Source organism: Netta rufina (assembly GCF_964035555.1).
Source record: "Netta rufina genome assembly, chromosome: 12".
Lineage (NCBI taxonomy): Eukaryota > Metazoa > Chordata > Aves > Anseriformes > Anatidae > Netta > Netta rufina.
Window position 1 is genome coordinate 15,122,812 of NC_140135.1, and position 24,152 is coordinate 15,146,963.

General features: G+C 42.2%; 1 protein-coding gene across 3 annotated transcripts in view; it reads right to left on the reverse strand.

The window, feature by feature from the left end:
* FGF13 (fibroblast growth factor 13) overlaps nt 1-24,152 on the reverse strand; it is a gene marked incomplete at its 5' end in the record, with an annotated part of 231,016 nt that overhangs the window by 52,000 nt on the left and 154,864 nt on the right. For 2 of the 3 annotated variants that reach the window (XM_084294044.1, XM_084294046.1), the window contains one exon: nt 5,345-5,455. In XM_084294044.1, the coding sequence (XP_084150170.1) occupies nt 5,345-5,455 (111 nt within the window). Of the gene's footprint in view, nt 1-5,344; nt 5,456-7,514; nt 7,702-24,152 lie in introns of those variants that run through there. The other variant, XM_084294045.1, reaches the window with a different exon arrangement.

The following is a 24,152-nucleotide window of genomic DNA, read 5'->3' on the forward strand; positions in this document are numbered from 1 at the left end:
CAAGCCCTAAATCTGTCTCTTCAAAGATGAGATGCTTTGAGTGTTCTGCTTGCATTTATGCTTGTATACACACTAATAGCAGCAGTATTTATAAGCAGAGAAACCTTTTTTTTTTTTTTTTTTTTTAAAGAGATACTGGTTTGTAAAGTGGCAAATTATTAAAATAAGCAAAGCTCTGCCAAGGCTTAGATTCTTAACTATGTTAAAAGTGAACACAAGTAATAATGACTTGAATGTTGTGTTCTGTGTTTCATATGGTAGTCACAGCATTGAGCCTGCCGGAGTTCAAGCAGTGTTTGGACAGCGCTCTCAGATATAGGGTCTGATTTCTGTGTGGTCCTGTGCAGACACAAGAGTTGGACTCGATGATCTTTGTGGGTCCCTTCCAACTCGTGATATTCTATGACATGCAGGATTAAAATAAAAAGGAGAATTTAAAAAAATTTTCAAGGACTGTTATCATAACCCAAAACATCTTCCAGACTGCTGCGTAAGTGCAGAGTTAGGGTGAAGCAATGCCAAACGGGCTCTTATTTCCAATGGTCTATTCTTTGGCTATAGAACTCCAGCCTGCTTCAGGCTGAACTTTGGTATTTAAGGGCACTACTGAAGCCAATTTAAAACTGAATTATGAATTTGAAATATTTTTATTATTTTCCAAAAGAATTATGACCCATTATAAATACCTTTTTCAGCCTGGCAACCCTGATAATTGTCATATTTAATTACAAGAAAATTCTTAGCCTGCCAGCATTTAGTACAGATCCTTAATCCTGGGTGCGGGTTTGTGAAAAACATATCAAACCAGGAAAGCACAAATATATTCACGTCCTACCTCAATAAAGGCATAGCCAGAAGTGCCCTGGGGATGAAGAGCTAATTTCTGGTGAAAACACCTTCTGCTCAGTCAACCAGTTGGACCTCCCTGTGCTGCCCTGGGTTTCTCTGAGAATCTCAGCCCCACAGAGCAGTGAAGATGGGGTGCCATGGCGAATAAGGGGTACCATGGGCTCCTGGAGGACAGAGCCTGCCTGGCTGTCCTGGCACATGACAAACTATGATTGCTCTGCTGTGAGCTCAGGGCACTTCCGAGCACTGAATTTCCTGCTCTCTGCTTTTTCTACCATGGTTGTATATAGCAGACCAGCTGGAAATATGCAGAACTAATAAATACAGGAGATCTTAAAGTCACATCTATGTTTTTCTTTTCCCTTCATATACACAAATGTACATGCAGACACACACAGGCACACAGCCCCTACTCACACTCGCCTGCAAGCACAAAATCAGCAGAAATGGCTTTCTCTTCACTAAAACAAAATCTCTTAGTTCTGTGCAGTTTTTAGCAAACAAAATGTAGACTTTCACTAAGGAAAATGCTCAGCTATGGATTTCTCATTCTTTCTATCAAATGCTTGAATTTATCTGTGGGAGAAAATATTCTATCTGACTCAGAGAACACTCCCTAGGAAAGCCCAGTTTTGCAATTCAACCCTCAACAAGCAGAATCTGATCTCCATTTATGCAGGAGAGCACAATTTAAAGCTCAGTATCCAAGCAGAACCTGGAGATCTTGTTTGAAAGATGCTCTTTTAAACGGTGTTTTTTGAGTAGGACAAGCAAGGGTGTAAGTATGGGCTATACTGCAAATAGTGCTACCAACCTGCCAGTAGATCAGCTGAGGACAGGGCAAAGCCTAGGTCAGTCAACAAGATGGAGCTTGCAGCCACAAGGCACCGAGATAGGCTTTACTGAGCAATACTTGGCTGTGCTGTACTTGGCAAAGTGAGCAGAGACAGGATGCTGAGCGAGGGCTAGGGGACTTGCTGCGCCGGATGCTCAGCTGCTCTCCTCCGCAGCTGAGAATGTTTTCCTGCCATAAACGTACGTGCTCTATTTTGAGGCAAGGCGAGGGGTGGGCACACTCAGAAGCTGGTGTAGATGCTGGTGGGATTGGCAGCCGCTAGAGCACAGACTATAGGAAGTTGCAAAAATGGGCTGCTGGGGGAGTAACAGAGTCTCTGCATTATGGCCAAGAGCAGAGCTGCGCAGCATCCTTCTCCATGAGCACCCACTGCCACAGACAACAGGCATGGGAGTCTATCGCATTTCTAATAGTTGACCCTCATGGGGGTGGATATAACAGAAAGAGGGGCAACAAAGCCATGGGAAAATAAATTGGTTGCTACTATGATCAGTTTGCATTAGCATGAAACAATGCAGTTATTTGCATCCTAGCCTTTTCCTGTTACATTTGCACTGTGTAAAATAAGGATGTAATATCCATCGTAATGAAAAATGTGGCAATGCCTAAGAGAGAGATGATCTTTGCTACAGCCATTGTGCAACACAAGCTGACATAGAATTTGAGCTGCAAAATAGAGGCAGTGGGTCACAGCTAGATTTATTCACATATACATTGCTGTGACATCTGCGTCGTCCTTGGCTTGGCCACCTGGACTTTCACATACCTTCAGCAAGGTATTGCTTCCTACGTTTCCCTACTATACAAGTCCTCAAATCTCTTTGTCTTGCCAAAACTGGGGAATAAATTCTGCTTTGATTTAAAACCTTACCCTATTTAACACGTTAAATGAGGCAGAATCTGGTTCTCAGCCAGGAAATCCCTTCTACAAGGCACTTCCTCAAATTACATGGACTCTTGGCTAAAAATGACATCTGGTGAGCTCTACAGCTCTTTGTCCCTATGTTTCACTTATTGCCTACACTCTGCTCCAAAATCTGAGCTTTCTTTTAAACTCCTTGCAGTTGTGGATGCGACCCTGTTTTTGTGAACCATGCGTGAAACAGTGGGTTTGCAGAGATCGAAATAATTGCTTGCAAGTCAGGAGCCAAAGGGCATCCTCAGGCAAACTTCCCAATAGCTCTCAGTAGCAAATGATGGCGAAGGTGGAATCCTGTGCCCACGCTGTCAGGAGCCTGAAACAGGGGACACAAGCTCTCTCCATCCCTGAAATGAATGTGGAAGGCAAATGCTAACATTGAAACGAGGAGACCAGGCAGACTATCATGTTAGTTTGCTCTAAAAGCTGCAGTTGCAGAGCCTCAACGCTGTGCAGCCACTTCACTGGTCACAGCTGAATTTGAGGATGTTCCCCTTGTTAAGGAGAATTTTAATTATCTCACTACAATGCAAAGCAAATGGTCATTGAGCAACTGTTTAGTGAAGATGACAAAAGAGAACAGCAATGACATCCGTTAGGGATGTAAAGAGAACGAAGCAGAGCAGGGGTCCTCTACAATGTGGAAGGGGACAACTTCTGCGGCTCTCCTGTGGTTCACAGAGATGGGGCAAAGGAGAGATCTCTCTCCAGAAATCAGAAGAAATAATTTTAGAGGGCCTGATCCACCTAATATTCACTTGAGCAAGGATTTAGTGGAAGCTCATTATGTGGTCTCTGATCCCCAGCAAAAATCAGTCTCTCTTGAAAATGTCATTGAAAAAATGTTGCTATTAGAATAAGTTCAGGACAACAGGACATTCAGGTATATACATTTATCTTACAAAAAAAAAAAAAAAAAAAAAAAGAGCAATATATGCAAAAGCATGTGTTTTTTAATGACAAAAACTCTCCTATGTTTGAACAGTTGGATATTGCAGCCCAGCTGCCACCATTTCTGGGCACCATTATGTTTAAGCATACAGCATTTTGGAAGGCTGATGTCCAGAAACCAGAGTTTTATATGATTTGCTTTGTAATCTGTCAAGTTATGGTAAATCTAAGGACACAATGAAAATAAAAATATCTTAGAACTAGACACATCCATATGAATGTCAAAAGGACAGGTTGCCATAAATTTTTATCTCATTCAGAGTGTTAGAATCCCTACTAGAGGAATTCCAAGTAAAATATTTGAATGAAAAATCCCTCCAAAAATAAGATGGAATTTCACATATTTGCTCTGGTACACTAGAAGTTTATGACAATACCTTGCACTGATGGAGAAGGTAAGGTTTGCCTCTATTTTCTTCTTTTTATTTTTAAAGATGTTTATCGAATTACCCTGAAATCCTGAACCATCTGTACTGATCGGTACTGATTTTTAAAATCATAAATATCAGATAATTCACTTGAAAGAAAAGCCGTATTTATGATCCACAAGGGCCATTCTTAGTGTAGATTTTGTGCCTACACAGAGGAGAACTCAGTAAAATGGCAGAATCTTCTCAGCACTGCACTGATCTGGTCTTTGTGTCACCTTTTCCATGAGTGAGAACCTGGAGCCAGCCCTCAGGTGTCCCTACAGGCACTATGCTTGTGCTCTGCCCTAGGGCCAGCACCTTCAGTGGCTGCAGAGGAGACCTCCAGCAGTGTAAGAGGTTCCTTCTGTCACTCAGAAGTGAATACAGGGATGTAAAAGGATTAAAGAGGGCTTATGAAAAAGTGATCGGAAAAGTAAGGTAAGGTACTTCCTACTGCATCCAGCACTTATTTGGCCATAGTCAAGTGCACTATAAAAATGAAATGATGCTTCTCCAACAAGTGCTTTTCATATTAAAAAGATATCATTTAAATCAGTACTTTTTAGTAATTAATGTTTGTAAAAAGGAAGGTCTGCCTGTTTATTCCCTGGTTTATTGATCAAGTGGCCTGAAATACCTTCTCAAACACCTTTTCCTCCCAGCTTCTTTCAGAATAGAAACTTAGTTTAAGCTAAACAGTAAAGATGTGTGAAACATTTAAACATTTTATTTAAATGCATAAAATCTACTCTCTCGTCATCTTTTCCTGTTTTCTATTAATCGTTAAAATTGTTAAATAGACAGAAATCCACAGTTTTTTTTTTTTTTCCCCCATCGGAAAAGCTGGGGGAAAACTGGTTGGAAGTTGAAGGTATAATTAAGTTTAGAAGGGGTAAAAAAAATAATAATAGAGAAATGTGAACTTTAAAATGATGATGAACTCACATTATGTGAGATAACACAGCTCTGTTTGAATGAATGCCTGCTTCGGAGTGGAGATAGCATTATTCTATTTCAGGCACTCTGAGTAGGCGAGCAAATTTTCCCAGTTGAAAAAAAAAAAATCTAATAAAATCCAAAGGACAGCAATGAACTTCTCTAGATTACCATGGAGATAACATTTGCTTTGTTTGTCATATGTGTCATCATTACTTTCTCTAGTTCATTATTTCTATAAGTGATTTTTATTTGCATTTCTTTCAGACCCAGTAAGTCTGAAAGACTTCTGCGTTGTGAGCACAGCGTTAATGCTGCTTCCACTCACTCAGTCATTCTAGGACAACACGTTTTGATGGACCTATATGGGAAGAATGAGACACCACAATTCACAAACACACCAGTTATTCTCATGTCACTTACTATAACTACTGTCCTCCTCTTTTGTTCCATCAATTGTTCCATCTGCTTGCAACTGCAAGTGGTATCCTTGCCTGCTGTATAGCTTTGTTACTATACCTTTAAGCTGAGGCTCTGTAAAAAAAACAATAGTGAGATTAATGTGGGAAATCCTGATGTGCCATTCCAACCAAGCAGGAAGCTAAAAACAAATCTCCTGGTTTCTTCTCAAGGCTGAGATATCAAAAAAGATTGAAGACAAAATCAGGGCAACCAGCTTAGCAACACTTTTCATTAGGGCGAGATCAAATCCGTGCCTATAAAATAAATTGCCAAAATGATTAAATGCCACTTTCTATTGTAATGTAGGCACAACATTAAAATCTGCTTCCAGTGAATACAAATTCCAACAGTGTGCTGCTTGGCCTCAGGAGTTCAGCCCTATCTCATTTCAGATTAGAAATGAGTTGGCAAAGAGTGCATTCTGCTTTTTAAAAAGGTGTGATTTCTTAAATGGAGAGTAAAAAGAGGACTACTATGATAGCACTAATAAGAGCTGTAGTGACAGCTGAGAGCCTAAATATATAGCAGCAAACGTTTACCACAGGAACTGCTGCAGCTCTAATAAACAAACCCCCAGTCCTCGCTGCTCCAAAGAGTACAGAGCAACCAAAGTGATAAACTACTCAATGAGCATATGGAAAATGGAGGGGAGAACCCTGAAATCCAGCAATGTGTGGAACTGCAAAATAAATATTACCATAAGGATTGAGGTAATTACCTCATCAGCTAGAAGAAGAAAGATCAAAACAACATGTACTTTGAATAGATATTTTTTTTTTTCATAACAATTCTCATATTGACAGTTAGAAAGGAAAATATCTCAAATGGTTTCAGATCGTTCTAGACCAAACCAGGATCTGCCGTCAAGATTTAAAACATCTAGGTAATGCATCAGGAGTAATTGGGGAGGGGGTGGGGAGAGAAAAAAAAAAAAAAGAAAAAAGGTCTACTGCCACTGAATCCCAATGACATCTGCATTGTAGTCATTTCATACAATTATGCTTGTCAGGAGGCAATACATTCTCTGCATCTCTGCAGCTCACTCCACAACAATTTACTTAATTCAGAGATTGGGAAGATATCATGTATCATTTCCAACTTCCAATGTCTGAATAAGACTCATGTTTGTAATCACAGATATTAGGGAGCTCTGTTGCTGTTCTTCATTTTAGTAGGAGATGAAGGGAAAAGCTTATAATAGTTTACAAAAGTATATTACTTCCTATTAGCCACCTTTAATAAGGGTACCAACAGATGCAGAATTCTTATTTACCAACTAATCTGACAAAAAATTAATGCAACCACAACTTTGGCTTCTTAACCATCCAAAAGCTGTAAAGCTTGCTTGTAAACTGCAAGCAAGGCACGTCTTCAGTGGCTGGTGAGAAAGGCAGACAGGTTAAGTGGCTAACGGCATCAATGTTTCAGCACAGCAAAGCGATAGCAACACTACCAGAGGGTTTTGCTCCTCCCATGTACAGAAAAAAACACAACACAACAAAACACAACACTCAGATCAGGGACTGAGCCTTCATGCCTGGTCTTTTGCACCTCTGACACAGAGAGGATCATGTCTGCAGGCAGCTGCATCTATGAGATTCCTAGAAAGGAACAGGGCGCTGAGGCAAAACTCTGGAAGGCATCAGCAAAAGCAAGAAGCTTCTTCTGCAATCAGCAAATAAAGCACGGCACTGGCATTCTGCAAAGCAGGAAGACAAAAACAGAGCTCTAGGCTGCCAAGTTATTTAACATACAGCTAAAGAAGGTGTGTGTGGGGGGGGAACTTCCCCTGCTAACATCTCCCCCACAAATAAATCACGTGTGTTTGTATACATATAGGCGTAACAGAGAGACAGACTACTGAACTGCCACTGCTACTGCGTGGGTGCACACAGGTGTGCAAGTGAGGCAGAAAGCCATGGTGTGCGCTACCCAAATAAATCAGATGAACACAATCTGTGAGAGGACTAGCATATGGTACCCATGCCTATCGGATCATACAAGCCAGGAGTGACCTGTAAGTTCATTTTACCAGCCCTGAGACATTGGTCCCCCCTTCCCCACAATTGACACACCCCAGTTTGCATTAAATAAAAGAAAACAACCCCCCAAACACATAACCCTTGCCAACCTGGTCGCCTTCTTCGCCTTTTCTTGGAGCCAAAGAGTTTGACCCTGGAAAACACATTCAACTTGTTCTTGTCGCAGCTTCCCTTGCTCTTGCTGGGGCTGTTGACACACTTACAGGCATTGGACTTCTCCCGCTCCCTGGCTTGTCTCTTCTGGCGGATCAGGGAGCTGGCGATGGCTGCAGCCATGGCCGCCACCGCCCCGGCGCCACCGGCGGGTCAGGCACGCAGGGTCTGCTGGCCGGCCACGGGTGCCACGGCCAGCATGCTGCTCGGCTGTCCCCAGTGCCGGGGCCGCTGCTGGGTGTCTTGGCCAATGCCACCCACCTCCAACCGGCTTGGAGCCTGGGAGGCACCAGTGCCTCTGGTCAGGATGCAACAGTTTAGGTCAAAACGGTTTTGTCAGGTGGGATTTTCCCCTTTTGATTTTCTGGTGCCTTATTATTTTTTTTAAATTTTATTCCTCCCAACTTCTGACAGAGGAAAGTTTGCAGGCAGAGGTGAGCGCTTCTATGGAGATCAAACAGGCGATTTGCAAGACATCCCTCTGAGCTTCTCCAGACGCGCTATTCACATGCGGACACGGCACATCCACTTGGTGCAAGATCATCGCATCTCTCCTAGCCCCAATTTCTCCAGTTAACTTTTCTCCCCACCCAGCCCCTCCCCATTCAAATCCCAGCAAACACCTGTTAGACTCCAAGCAGGGTCTGTCCTGTTGCAGGGGGTTTTCTGGATCCTTTTTCCTCCTCTCTCTCAAAGAAGAGATCCGAAGCAAGTGGCAATGGAGACACCGGGAGGAGGTGCTGATGCCTGGAGCCTTGGCTGCTTGCTGCCAAATGCCTCGGGAAGCCTCTTCCCCTCCACTCCTTACAGGTGCTGCTGCCAGCGCAGCCTCCCCTCCACGGATGCTTTCGCCTTTTGCACTGCAACACTTGTCACCAGGCGGTAAACAGCCAGAGCTCCCCTGACAGCCCCAGTCGCCGGCAGCTCGGCGCTGATGCTGCAGCAGCCGTAGTCCTCAGGCAGCAGATGCACGCACTCGCGCACACCCCACGAGCTGTGCGCTGGCTACAGAAATGAGGCGACGCAGCAAGCAAGCCCCTTATCGCCACCCTCCCCTCCTCCTCCTCCTCTTCTCTCAGGCTCTTTGTGCGGGGAGGTGCAGCGGGGGCCCCGGAGCTGAGGGTGGGCTGCGGGAGCTAGCGCACCGCGGCTGCTGGCCCTGGCTGTCCCCAGGGGGCTGTGGGTACCTGGCGGTGACAGAGCCGCCTCCCGGGGAGGCGCAGACACCCAAACAAACGTGACCGTGATGAGCAAATAGCTGGCACCAGGTTTTCGACAGGAGAGGACACCTGGCTGGTACCTGGTTGGAAGCAGGGGGGGCATCAGCCCCAGCTCCCCCCCCAGTCCTGCTAGGGAGGGTCCCCTCTGCCCCACTGGTTTACTGGGGCTCTTTGCTTCCCTCCTTTCCTCCCCCCTCACACCTCCTCCCAGCCCCAGTCCGCCAACAGGGACTCAGAGAGGGCAATTCCCTTGTCACTGCAACGTTCTCCCTTGTCCCTTTGTTCCCCTCACAGGGCTTCTGTATCCCCTGGGGGCTGTGGCACAGTGCGGGGACCTGGGCAGGGAGAAGCAGCAGTGCCTGGAGACTGGGAGCAGAGCCTGGTGACACATCTGGCCACCCTACCGTGGTTAACGCCCTGCAGGGCAGACACCAGCCCCTGCACACATCTGTGCCCCAGGATGCAAGAAGCAGAAAGTCCTTGGGGTCTCCCTGCAACATCCCCCTCCCTGTTTTTCAGCATGCTTTCAATGGCTGGAGTCTAAAATAAAGGCAATTCAGGCTAGAAACAAAACAGAGGTTTGCAACCCAGATGGCAAGCAACACTTGAAACAATTAGTTTCAACCTGAGGCAGAGGGGATTTGCAAACCCTTGTAGGGCTGAGGCAGGGTGGGATGTCCTGGGAGGGGGAGGCTGAGGACTGAATCCTTGCAGGATCTGAGCTCTGCAGGGCCACTGTGGGAAAGGGCTTCCACCAGGCAAGCCCAAAGCTGCATCCTGTGTGTCCTCGCCCAAACCCAGCCCCCCCGCGGGGCTAATCAAAAGCAGACTGATGCAGACAGGTCCGTGGGACAGCGTGGAATCTCAGGTGTGATTTCAGACTCAGAGAGACATCGCAGGAAACCTGCCCCTCCTGCCCCTTCTTTCTCTCCTCCACACACCCCTGGCAAAGCCACATGCTTCTCTCCTCCCTCTCCAGGCTCACACACTGTGGTCCCAGGCACCCACAGTGGAAAACGTGCCACCAAATATTAAAATGCTATTCACTATACCTTTACAAACATTACAGTCCTTCCCCAATTTAGAAACAGCTCGTGACAGTTGCCAATCTGTTTCCTCCAACTGGGAACTCCTGCCCAGTAAAACAAGTTGCATGGCCTGGTCTTAATAATAGAAATATCCGTAACGCACAAGTTTTAACACGATGTTGGATTGAATGTACATGTGCCATCACAGACTGAGACCTTGACAGCTAACTCTGTGTATTGAATGTGGCAGCCCCACATCCGTGTCTGCAATGCCTCTCTTCTGCATGAGATACGTGTATACATATACACTGACACGCATAGGTATATTCATATCCTCACTTACCTTTACATATGAGGCACTTCATAGTGTTCACATATTCAGATTAAATAAAAACTTTTAATTTTTTATTTGTATAAATAGTAGGGTAAAAATATCTAATTCACAAGCTCCACAACTACCCTCATCTGCCAGTCCACATGAGACATGTGAAATACAACCCAAGAGACAGAAAGTTGGATATTATTAGTAATAACTCATCCTACTCAGCTCACCAATATTGTACTGTGAATTTTGACATCTTTCCACTTTCAATACAGTCACAAGTGAAACTTGTTTTTCCTGAGACTCACCCATTACTTCATACATATTCTCAGTTTGGAAAACAGTGTTTGATCTTCAGATCAAAGTAAAGCTGCCTCATTGTGATCTGTCCTATAGGTCAGATGACATTTAATTTTCACAATGAATTTGTGGAACTCAGAACTCAGAATTTGGCTAACCTTGAAAATCCTGGGGAAAAGCAGTATATACAAACAGCATTTAGGATATCTTTCTGCCAGCATTCCAGCCTGCAAGCTTAAAATCCATAAAAAAAAATTCATTTGCACAAATGTTCCTTGACAGATAACTGAGAGGAGTAAAAATAGCATATATGCATAATCAGATTTAAGTTTCAAAAAACAGTGCTCTGTTGTGTTTTTTTTTTTTTTTTTTTTGTTTTGTTTTTTTTCTTTTCCCCCATGTTCAACCTCTCCATCTATCGGTACTCCCACAAACATGTCTTCATTTACTATAAATGGCATATAAAAATGAAGATCTTGTTGGGAAAATGCCTTTGGTACAGGGCCAGTCTTTGGACTACTTTGGTTTTACAGATATGAAGAAGAAAAAAAAAAAAACAAAACAACACAAAACAAGCAAACAAAAAAAGAACACACCAGCTTTGTTTTCTTGGAATAGCAAGAGCTTCTCTCTCCTTACCACACTATAAAGGTAAAATAAGATTCCAAGCAATTTTTTGAATGTAGAACACAACCAGGCACTCTCTGAATTCTCTTTCTTTGTGTGTGATTATTGAAACTGGGTAGACTTAGAAAGAAAAAGTAAATTGTCAGCCCCACTTCTACCAAGAATTAAGTACCTTTTAAGAAGTCAGCATGGGACAGACCTGTAGTTACTCTCAGAGACGGGAGCAGGAGCTACCTAGAGGTGGGTCTCACCCAGCAGCTGCACTGTTTTGAAGTAGACCTCACCCACTTTTGATTTATATTTTAAATCCCAAATAGATGTTGAATTTATATGAAAATTTGATTATTATACAACTCTGATTATTAAAAGGTATCAACCTCCCATTACTGGCCCAAACTGCAGGTGAGCACCATTGGCTGTTTCACCAAATTAAAGGGAAGTGCAACACTACTGTTTTTAGCTCAGTCTTCCTTGAATCCTTTGTACTGTGGTGAGTTGCAGAACGCTTCTGTTTTCCATGAGCTTGAATTGATCCCAGGCACCTGTGGGCAGCACTGTCCTGAAACATAGAGCAGGTTCTGACAAGCCGCAGTGGCTTCACAGCATGCCTGGGTGCCAGCCGCAGTCTGCGAGCACAGGAGTCCCTTTACCCCCACAACTGCTCTTGTGTGTTATTTCAGCACGTGAACGACAACAGATGTAACTGAGCACAGAGCAGCATGCCAGTGCAACGCTGCTGCCAGAGCAGGGAGCACATGGAGGAGACGGCACTTTGCAGCTGGTGATTGGCACACAAGCCCGATGTGTGACTTGCCAAGGGACCCAAGCTCCTCTGCACCCTGCAAAAGCATTGCTGATTCTCATGACATGTTCCTAAAAGAACCGGTAACTTGGGTCCAAATATCCCATCCTCAGACCAACCTGTATGCTCAGGGATTTCTTCTTCCCCTATAAACAAGCACCACAAGATGTATAGTAAGTCCTTTATAGAAAGGTAAATGCTGGTTAGAGCAAATTTTGTATGAAAATGGAGACCAGAAATAAAATCACAAGCCAGATACACACATCACTCAGCCCCACCTAAACACCAAATCACACCTCTGTATTTACAAGAGTGAAGCTGCTTTGATGTGACAGAAAATTGCAGGTGGTCATGGAGTCCTTTGCAAGGTTCTCTTTTTCTCGCTCAGGTAACACATCCCTACTGTTACCAAACACCCAGAATAAAAAAGCTGTCAGAGTCAAGCTTATAGACTGTTTCCACTGCCTACCCCTCCAACAAGTAGAAAATTATTTTCTAAAACATGCCACCAGAATCACTTCTCTCCCTTTTCAGGTTGAGATAAACAAGACTTCATCCAGTCAGGTATGACACAGCAGCACTGAGGCCCCCAGTGATTTTTTCCTCATCTAAGTAAACAGAATTACTATTCATCAGGAAACAGAGCTGTTCAGACCCAAGCCCCGCATCAGTTTGCTCCTCCATGAGACATCCCGTGGAAATGACTCAGCCTTTCCTCTGCAGCCAGCTCTGTGGCTGGACACATGGCTGCAGAACAGCGAGTATCTGGGTGCTCTCTGCCTCAGGAGCGAGCACAGTTTGCTGCCTGGTTAGCTACCACTGAAAGCCTGGTTTTATTTTTTCCAGCAGCACATAAGAACCAAACTGAGAGTCATCTAGAGGTTTATTTTTAAGTGCAAGGTGAAAGAAGATGCTTGTGGAAGAGCTTTGCCTTCAGGCAGTTCCAGACCAAGAACTCAGATTTGATGATATTTTAGTCAACAAACCAACTGGGCTACCTTAAAATTAATGAACAGAAAAGGATTAGCTTTAATAATCAGCTACAAACATTTTAAGAGCTGTACTGCCATAAACAGAAGTAATTTTATGCCAAGACTGAAAGGCATCTGTATATAATGGCATGGATGTTCCTGTTCGTGCCTCTGCCCTGATTCTCTGCAAAAGTGCACTGTGCATCCCTGCCAGTAACAGGAAAAAATCAAAATTCCTGTGACATCAGTGTAGACATGTCAGTTGGACTGACTTTATATAACAGTTCACATGTTGTGTGTGTGGAAGCCCAGTCTATTCTATAGCTTTAAGGATTAGGCAGCTGGTTCATTTTTATTTTCACAGGATGCAAAATCATGAATCCCAACACCAGAAGAGGCCCCAGCATAACATACATCTGTGGTGCACAGGACTGGATGTGCTGAAACTGGCCTCCATCCAGCAAAGCAGAGAAGCACATCCTTGTCTTCAACATGTGAGTCATCTCACTAAGACTATGAAGATATTTAAAAAATAATTATGTGCCTGATGTATTACAAAAGGTTGTCAAATCCTAATCCTGTTCTCTTATCAGATCTGCACAAGTTTGCCAGGACCAAGTTCACTGACTCTGAGAAAAATTTGGGCCTCTTCTTCATGACTGACACTCCCTGTTAAACGTTTAGGATGGCCATACATCTCAGATCAAGAACATCAGTTTCCTCTCAGATCTTCAGAGAAAATATCCATTAAAGAAATCCCAGTTCTGCCCCTCCCCAGCTGTGGATTCTTATTCCTTTACAGCACTGTCTCAGTCAAAACTGGATTTGATCTGACCATGTCCTCTGGCAGAGCAGGCATTTTTGGAAAAGGAGGGCATTGTTTGAAGGTAGAAAATGGAAATATTTTTTCCTGGGTTAATCCATATTCAGTCATCCCAAAATGTCAACCACAAAAGATCGCCTATCTGGTGCATAAAAGATCAGTGCCAATCAGCTAGGAAAGGTCACAGAACAAACAGAAGAGATCAGCTCCCACAGCTCTGTATGCTCCCAAATTGGGAACACGTTATTCCGGTGTCTCCGGGGGCCCAATCCAAGCCAGGAACCTGCAGCAGCAACCAACCAACTTTCCCCTGCCCACCGCAATGCCATAGCAAACATATCCAAGAGCCTTCCACATCAGTATGTGCAGAAATACCTGTTCATTCACCCCTCAGAATTATGACACTTGGAAACATCAATGTAAATAACAGCATATCCTCCCTGAAATACTTACATCTCAGCATGGGACACACAAGAAGTGTGGGCTATATGCCACTGTCATACTAAACATAAGGCCACTTTACACATGACAAAATACTGTAAATAGTCCTTCACAGGCCCAGAGCAAGTTGCCTAGAGATTGTCACATTACCCTAATGGACCTTTTTCCATCTTTTCATAGATCTGATGGTTCATCCACTGTCAAGAGCTTGACAGAAACAGACTCAACAGGTCTACGCTAAGCTGGAGCCCCTCAGAGTTTGCCTCCACCCACCTGAATCTAAGCATTACCACCAGCTGCTCACAGCCGGCCTTTGCTTTGCTCAGAAACTAAGTTCTGCCCCACTGCTTGACTTCATATAACTGCTGAGCCCAATTTGCTGCAATCATGTGATCGATGCCAAGCCTGTTGCTTCCTGGTGCTATGTTAATGACGAAAGACCCATCTGTTTCTTAATAATGAAACCAAATTACCTGGACTGGGATCAGAAGGGCCTGGCAATGGTTTTCTGTGACTTTTACCTGACTGACGAGATCATGGTACCACGTTTATGCACTGTGAATGAGAATGTGATCAGACTTGATCGCAAATGAAAGGGACTTTGAGCAAAAACAGACACAGCTTCGATGGAGACAAGGCTCTCCAGGAAGTGGAGTTAGATCCTTCACTGGCTCACAGCTTCTGCAAATGTGTGAGTGGGGCCTTACTCCACTCCCTGTCATGGAACTGGAACCAGTTTACCTGAGCAAAAATGCTGGTCTCAGTTTCACTAACCAGAAGGAATGTAATCCCTGAGGATTGGGAAAGGGGCCATGAGCTAAAACTTCTGCCTTCTGGCTCTGTTATTAATGTAATAACAAGTATATAAGTAGTGATATAACAAGACACATCTGATCTAACTTTAGAGATAGAAAAGTCAGGTTTACCTAAGCTCATCCAACCAACTATCCAGGCTGTACAGTCAAGAAAGAAGAAAGACACCTCCCGACGGCATCTCATTCCCATCCAAAAAAGCACCACTATTTCACAATTGTATCACAGAAAATACTACCTCTGCCTCACTGAGATACCCTTGTGAGTGAGTTCAGTCTATAATTTACCTTATACATAACAAATAATATTAACTGTCGTCAAAAATGAAGAAATACTTAATGAAGATCCATGTAGCTCACCATCTTCTTTCTGATAGTGCTCATTAATACATGGGAATGTAAAAACAGCCCAAACACTCACACAGTCACACTCCCCCCCCCCCCCCCCCCCACACACACACAACTACCTTCCAACAATTAGCCTCCTGGAAACTCCAGGCTTGACAGAAGTTGCTGGTTCCAAGAGCAGAGGAAAGGTAACATCTAGAAATCACACGCAGAATCTGAGCTGAACAATATAACATATTCTAAGTAAACAATGGGAAAATCATTATCATACGTGAGATACACTCCTTTTGCAAGTAACACTCACAAGAAACATTGGCTAGTAAGACAATCCACCAGCCAGCATTTGCTATATTGGATTTCAATAGGTCTGGGGAAAAAAAAAAACAAACACAAAAACACATGTGTGCAAATTCCACAGAAGCAAATTAGAAGAAATTCAGAGAAGTCAATTCAGAGAAGCAGGCTGGTAGCAGAACATCTGCTACTGCTCCCAGTATTTGCATTAGGCTGCTGGGTACATTTCTGGGGACTCAGAACTCATCAGAAAGCATGGAAAGGTTTTGTTGCTATGCAGAGAACCAATGCTCGGAAACCAGAGGAACAGCTATGAAGCTGCCCCAGCTGAGCACTGTTGCTCCTCGCTTAAACCCAGCTGAGCTACAGCAGGGACACATTTGTTTGTGCAGAGACTGGGTATCTATCCAACTCGGGGCTGCATTTCTAACTAAAACCACCAGGAAGCTAGTAGATTAAACTGCAGAAGTGGATACAACTATAACACTAGGATTTTAATTAAATTCCCAGTCCATACGTATGGCCTTAGTAGCTCTCCTATCATACTACTAAATCATGCTGGGCTAAACTCACAGCAGAGACATATAATATTTACCAGATGATGACATATCATTAGACTTTCTGTCCTCTCCCCTGAACCCTCTTCTCTTTGTTTATTATTCTCATTTTCCATCTCTTCCTGCCAGAACCTTTCCTTGCTTAATTAAAAATTGCAACATACTTTTAAGGAGCAGTATCCACAAAAACATCAGTATCTTGATGTCCTTATTCTTCAGCTGAGGTCAACTTAATTTTGTTTACAAACATACAGTTTAGTTTCATCTTCAATGCAACATTCCAAAGCTGAGGAGCTTTTGCTGGGAAAGACAGGATTAGATCCTCAGGATCCGGCAGCAGTATCTCAGGCACAGGACTAAGCCTGCTAGTTTGTAAGAACTTACCTTGGCTGATCTTTTAACATTATCATTTGACCAATCCCACTCAGACCATTCCATATAACTGAAATGAAGGAAGGGCTCCTTACATTTTCTCGTGTGCTATTTGTCACTGTTACAAGAGGGTGAAGAATCTAATTGCACAGCTGCACTTTTTATCAGAGTTGCACAGGTGAAACACACAATACAGAATTCAAGGAAGTCTGCAGGGTTCTGCGTGGCCTGCAGGGATTCCTAGGCAGTTACCTCATATGATTGGCGCAAGAGACATGTCTCTCAGAGCTTACTGGTATACGTAAGTCCTCTGGACCGTAACTGGACCTGTATGGCTCTAATTTCTGCAAATATGGCTTCTACGTTCATAATATGGACACTTAAAGACATGCTTTTTTTTTTCCTGCCTCTCTTTTTCCTGGATTGCAAATATGAGCCAAGATGTTTCACCAATAATGACATGCACAAACACCAGGGAATCAGAGAAGAGCTGTTCTTCCAAGGCTGGAAAAAACTTCCACTTTCTGCAGTGCTTTTTTCTTTTTTTTTTTTTTTTTTTTTTCCCCCCAGATCTGTAATATGTGAAATGTCTTACTCAGTAATTATATTTTTAAACCATCACTGCCATAAATTTTTAGCCCACTTAAAAAGTTCTGATGCAAAGTCTTTTCAGGAGGCTTTCAGTAAAATATAGTTTCCTGCACAGGAAGCACGCTGTGCAACATTAATTTGTAAACAGTTACAAATCAAACAGGACCAATTTCCAGTACTTTCACTCGGAAAACCAAACGTATAAAATTACTGCCAAAACCAGACACAAGAGGGACACCTAGAGGTAGCTCTTGTAATTGCCCCAGCAAGGTCATTCGCTTTCTTTCCCAGTTTTATTTCGGTCACTGCTGATATTTAATTACAACAAGCGTATGCGGTGCCTCCGGCTGTAATTAGCAGCAAACTTGAAAGCGCAGGGTCCAGGCAAACAGATGTTGTGATTTTTCGTTTAGCACTGGGTTTTTATGCTCAACAGGAGCTCGGGCAGTCTCTCGCACTCTCAGATGCACCCAGGTGCGGCCGTGAGACCCGTGGGGACTGTCCCCCTGGGCTGTCCCCCGCAGGCCAGCCCAAGTGCCAGCGGCCGCTGTCCTCGGTGCTGAGCCGCCGTTCCCGGCCGCATCCTGCTCCGCCGCCCCGCACACCGCCTAGCACCGTGAAGGCAGATTAAAGAAGGATCCCCGGGCCTTTACACGATTTTCTAAGCGACCAGCAAAGATAGTAATCAACCGCCAGCATTTCTTTTGTGTGTAGTGGCTACGCAATGCACACCCGAGAAGCTGACTTTTAGCAAAATCTTGCATGGTTTCAAATCTGCTCCATCTTTACCATTATATTGCTATAAAAACTTACCACTTTTACAAAAGCACAAGGCATTTAGTAGTTAATAATCTGGACCACATATTAAGTGATTACATTCAGTAAATGAATTTTTAAGCTGCCAAAATACCATGGACAGTTTATTTCTCATTCTACAGTTTACTCTATTTACCTTTATTGTATTCAAGGAGAAAACAAGCAAACAAACAAACAACATGGATGCCACATGCAATATCATAAAAGTTGCTTACTAATCATGTTGAGTGAATTCTAATAAAGAATGATATATATCATAGAAAACACAGTTAATATATAACTCTGTACACACTGCCTATCAGATTATTATTTGGTACTGTGGTATATTCTGATTCCTTAGATTTGTTTTTCTCTTCCAGCCCTAGGGCGTTGGTTCTTAGAGTAATCTAATCATTTCACATACCAGAAGTAAGGAACACATTTTCTCATTATTAAAGAAAAATAAATAAAATACACCATCATAAGCCTGTTTCTAAAAAATTTGAAAAAGAATAGAGAAAAGCTAATGTGTTTGTGTTAAAAAAATGCAATGGTTTTCAAGTTATCACCATAACAAGATTTTCTTCAGTTAATGCTAGGCACATGAAAAGCAATTGGAACAGAATGGAGTTATTATTGTTATTATTTTTTCCTTTTAAAGCAAGCTTTATACCTGACAAAAATCTTGCGTACATAATTAACTTAATACATAGCACCGATTTCTAAAAGGCCATAAAATCAACCTGTGCAACATCTGAGATACATTGTTTTAACAGGAAAAAAATGCCAGTTTAGCAGCATATTTAGTATATTTACCATTCCAATCAGTAGTAATTAATCTGATTACTACTGATTGGAATGGTACTGATTACTAAATTAATCCTTCTTAAATAGTGTATTTTTAAGAGTTACCAAAGCAAATTCAAGAAGTCAAAGAACTAACACATTCTTAATATTAGGAAATATTAAGGTTTAATTTCTTTATATAGTTTACCATCTCTACAGAAGATTACTTGCCAGGAAATACCTTCTAGCTTTTTCCTCTAAAAAAATATTGCTTAAATACATCTTACCTGAATACGACTTTCTTAACCCCAAAGCCATGCTGCTTTACAAGCTGCTCCTACCCAGACAATTGCAGTCTACATTTGGAGCAGACACACAGGGAGTAGATCAGAGAAAGTTTCAGGCATATTTAAAGTATTCTCTAAGGTACCGGCCAGAAACATCAAGCCCATACTCGCGGTATAGAGAGATCATTAATGGGCATTAGTGACAGACCATTATGACTTTCAGAGATCATTAAAGATTCATAATGTATCTGTATTGTTCTGGCAACATCTAACCATTTCTTGGACATAAATGTACATTTCTCCTACATGATTTACTTAAACTTATTATTTTTGAGTGTCAGATTTTATTTTCTGCCTCCTAGAATTACAAAGAATGCCTGTAACAGGATACTGTAGTACATTACGCCAGCTATAGGAGCCTGGCGCTTGGTTTAGTTGATACCTCCTATTGCAGGGCATTTTGCAATATGAATAGCTCAATAACATTCCTGAAGTAGGGTATGTGCCATAGTTTCTATCATCTTTAAATAAGCTGCACTATCGGTGTACCATAAGTGTTACAAGTATTAAAAGCAGTTACAAGAATTACATTTGCTAACTATACTGAAATAATTACCTTGTAACCACCTTTTGAAATTTTTGAGCTTAACTCTGCATTTTCAGAAAAGATCCATTTTGTCACTTGGACTTAGTGAAAAATATTGAATATATTCTAGTTGTGGTCAACAAAACCTGCTATCCCTAATGCAGCTTTGAGGAAGGAAGAAGCCACTGAGCTTTGGTTTTGAAGATGTACAGTACTGCAAACAGTAGTGTTCAACTGTGGCAATCAAGGGCTGGATTTGGATTTTCTCTTGCTGAACTTGACCGAGACCATGTGTAACTCATCCTTCTTCAGCAGAGCAAGTTAAGCCCCTAGCCACATATTACATGAGATTTATGCAATCTAGAAGCAGAGTCAGATTTCAAAGTCAAACACTGTCTGTAAGCTTGATTTAGTCACTGTGGAGTCTGCTACAATTACAAGTCATATGGAAAAACTATTAAAAAAAGCACAACCTCTTCACCAGCTACCACTCCCTCCACTACAAAATGTTTGTAAGTCATGTGTGCATGAGCTTGGTTTACTTTGCAGTGCAATGGACCAGCAGTGAGCATTTACCAACCTGCATATCAACAGGAAAAGGACTAGCCTCCAGCTGGGGAGCAGCAGCTTCATAAATCCTTCTAACACAATTAGTTGCAAATGCAAGATGCTGGGCTTTAGGTACAACAAAATCACTGTTGAAAATTAGATGAGATCTAGAAACTGAAGTCAGCAAAGCATTTTAAGGTTTTCTAGCATTTATGCTTTGCTGAATGTAGACCAAAAAGCTGCAGCATGCCAATATAACAACTAAGAAATAATTTTCCCAAAATGGTATTTTAGTGTTTACTAATTCACGTTACTGCTTATGTATTTGGAATTTGCAACAAGTATGCAGCAATGAAATCATGCTGTGAATTGTACAAGTTTAGACTATTCACTGTTTATTATACCACGGTTGCATATAATCAAGCTGTGAATATTGCTGATATCCAAATACACTATACTATTAAAAACATCCTTAATTATTGCTGCCAACAGACAAACAGTACCACATCAAGAAAACTGAAGTGGGGCAAAAACAAAGTTAATCTTGGGACCTGTCTACTAAGCCAGAGTTTTCAGTAAAACAACAACCAAAAAAGTCAAAGGCTTACTTGGAGGAATGTATTCAAGCCCATCAGTAATTGCCTGCTGAGTGCTGTTGATTTCAAACCACTGACCTCAAGTCAATAGGTTTTATGTCACCCATGTTAATTATTGACAGGCAGTCAAAAGCCAGCAGTGGCTTTGCTTACTCCTTTGCAGTTATGAACAAGATTATTCTGTTTGTAAATGTAACTTTTTTCCACAAGCACCAATGCATTTATTTTTTTTCCCCAAAAGCACGGACTTTTAATGACAAATTCCACAAATTTAAACAGTTCTTACTAAAATTTCAGGATTCTATCCTCTTCAGCTACCTCAAGAATCATTTAAGCAATTCATAATTATTCTTTAAGTTTTTCAGTAGAATTGGACTTGTACATTGAAAACTTAACCTGAGTTCATCTGACCCTTATTACCGTCTTGTTTTAAATTGCATAGTAACTTGTTTTGCTGTTTTTATAAAAGGATTATACAGCTTGTGTCCAATTTCCACTTTGTTTTGATCACTTCATGGCTGTTGCATACCCCAATCAAATGCCCAACTAGTTTGCCTGCCAGGAAGAGGCTGAGAGGCCGGGCTCCAGTTCTGCTGCTGCTGCTATGACCAAAGAATGTCAAATGCAAAATACAGACAGCAAGTGCAGCACTGCTGTCTCAGCAGTCCCATGCTAACATCATGCAGTGTCAAACAGCAGCTGCAACAGAAACCTTCCAAAGAAATACAGATGATGACTAAAAGAAGGTTTCAGCCTTCTTGGATAAGATGGAATAAGGAGAAGAGAACGATCTGAATTCAGCCAGACCAAATTGTCAGAGATACTAGAGCTTGTTGCTCTGCATAGATTTTTATATTAGTCATCATTATAATTTCATAGAGTCACTCAGATATTTAAGTTTTAGCCCCAAAACAACTCAATTCATCCTGTTGTATTTCTATATGAGATTATTAGAAGTATCATATATTTATATATTAGCCTAGAATTATCTATTATTCCATTCCATTCTTCCCCTCCCTTTTTTGACCTAACTGTACTACCGTGTCGTGCAATCCATATATAAGGAAGAAACTATGGAAGAATTAAAGTCTTAAATATTCTGCTGCTGGGAGTGTTTGCGTCTCTACTCACTAAACGAAGCTGTGTAAGGTCAGTGCAGGCGCCAGCACTTTCTTTTCTTAGCATCATCTGCCACCTGGTGGTGCCTTCCCACCGAGCAGAAGGCAGCATCGCTGTGCAAGGATCCTGCATGTTCCTACAGGCACCTGGAGGTAAGAGCCGGTTGTGAGGCTGCAGAAACCCGTAAGAAGCACAGCTGGAAAACGTCTATGCAGTTCATGTCCGCACACTAGGCAGCATGTTTAAGCAGTGTTCTGCAATTAAAGCACTTAGTTTTAACAAAAGGGTAACTTTGAAATTCAGATTTTTAGCATATGGAACTAAACAGCTGCAAACTCTCAAGTGTCAGATATTGTTCTAATCCACCCGAAATTCACTCCAAATGCAGTACAACACTTACAACACTTATGAAGAGTTCTTGAGCACAAAGGAAGCTCAATTGCATAAACGGGACAGTCACATATGGGATTGAAAGCAGAAAGGTGTGAGAATCCTTTTGTGAGCTATTTGCAGGCATATAACAATGTCCTAAAAGTTGTGCTGTGAAAATAAAACAGAATACATATGTACAGGTCTGAACTTTTTCAGTTATTGTATTCTCTTTGGAATACAATAATTCTAGTATAGTCTATTCAGTACATTTCAGTAACGCTGCAATACAAAGTATAATAAAAAGTACCTTCCGTTCTCTCCTTCAGAAATCAATAGCCCTTGTTTGCATTGTCCCATGCTCTGTATAAGGACAGGATGACACTGAAGCTGCCCTGCTGGGGTGACCTGGTCTCTGAGTCAGGTAGCTGTGCAGCTGCCAGTGAGAAAGGAAATATTTTCTGCTAGGAATATGCCAGTTGAGAAAAGCCTAAAGGCCAAAGCAACTTGCACAGTGTGGCACTGTGCAGAGATACTCAGGCTACCTTGAGTCTAGCAGCATTACTATTAATTAGCAGACAGAATGCTTTTTCAAGCATTCCCAAGATACCCAAGAAAGCAGAAGTATCTTCCCAGTGACCCAAAGATAAGTATCTTGAGTAATTTCCATCTCTTATCTGTGTGGTTATACACTAGATTACCGGTCCTTGCTACCTTACACACCAGTGAGCAGCACACCAGGGAGGTGGTAACATGTATTTGCAGAGGTTTGCAGTAGGATGACTATATAGCTGCTTAGGGTAATGACCCTGCTCCTTGCTTGGCTCTTTTCATACACACCCCCACTTCCCCCATGTGACATGTGCATAACATGGCCAAATGCTGATGAATGCACCAAGTGATCTTGTAGCCTTCTGTGTATTTGCATGAGTCTGTGTGATGGTGTTCATCTGGTACATCATACCTGGAAAGCAAATGTCAAGCAAACTTCTACTACAAACAGTTTTTACTCATTTCCCAAGCACAAAAGAAAACACAGCAAGTACCTCCTCCAAGCCTTTACAGGAGCGTGATCCTACTCATATCTGGTACTCCAAGTGTTGGAGAGCAATTCCTAAAGCTAAAAGGAGTTTTTGTCCTATTTTTCACTGCAGCTGAAAAATAAGATTAAACCCTCATTAGCTTACTTATTGAAGAAAGAGAACCAGATGTTGCACTTTTTTTTTTTTTTTTTTTTTTTGTGATGGGGTTTGCAGAAACACCTGAGAGTTAGGAGCATAAAACCCATTACATTTCCCTGACACACGTATTGAGCTCTCCAAAGTGCTTTTGAAAAACCCCACAGAAAATCACATATTGACACAACTGCAAGGAAATAGCAGACAGATTTCTGGGATGAGGAGATCAGCAGACTTGACCTCAGTCTCCCTGAGATAAGGCTCCAGTGGCCCAGAAGAGTCAAGTCTGGTAACTACCTCCTTAACCGAGGAGATTCCAAAGACCCTGGGCCAGGTCACAGTCAAGCATGATGTACCCAAAGCCCTGTCCTGGCCAAATGGCAAGCAGCCCAACCACAGCGGCTGCAGCGTTCAGTAACGAGCAGATGGTTTTGAAATGACAGTGCCTCTTGCCAAGCCTGACCCATTCTGACTACTCTGTTTCTGCATTACCCATGCCATTTGCAAATCCTCTGTGCAAACAGATCACAAGGAAAGCTCTTCTCTCAGCAGCCTGCAAGAATTTACAGCCAAAATCAATACACACATCAGTACTCATAAAATAGTCATATCATTTATGATAATTAAATAAATTAGCTCTAATAAAACAATTATTTTGCTGTTTACCAGAGGAAAATAATAGGTTGAAAGTCATTTAATTTGACAATAACTTGGGGTTGGGTCTGATCCTTCAAACTTTATTCTTCATTTCCTACTTATGTTTTATAGCAGTGAATCAGCACTGTTTTAATTTTCTGGTAT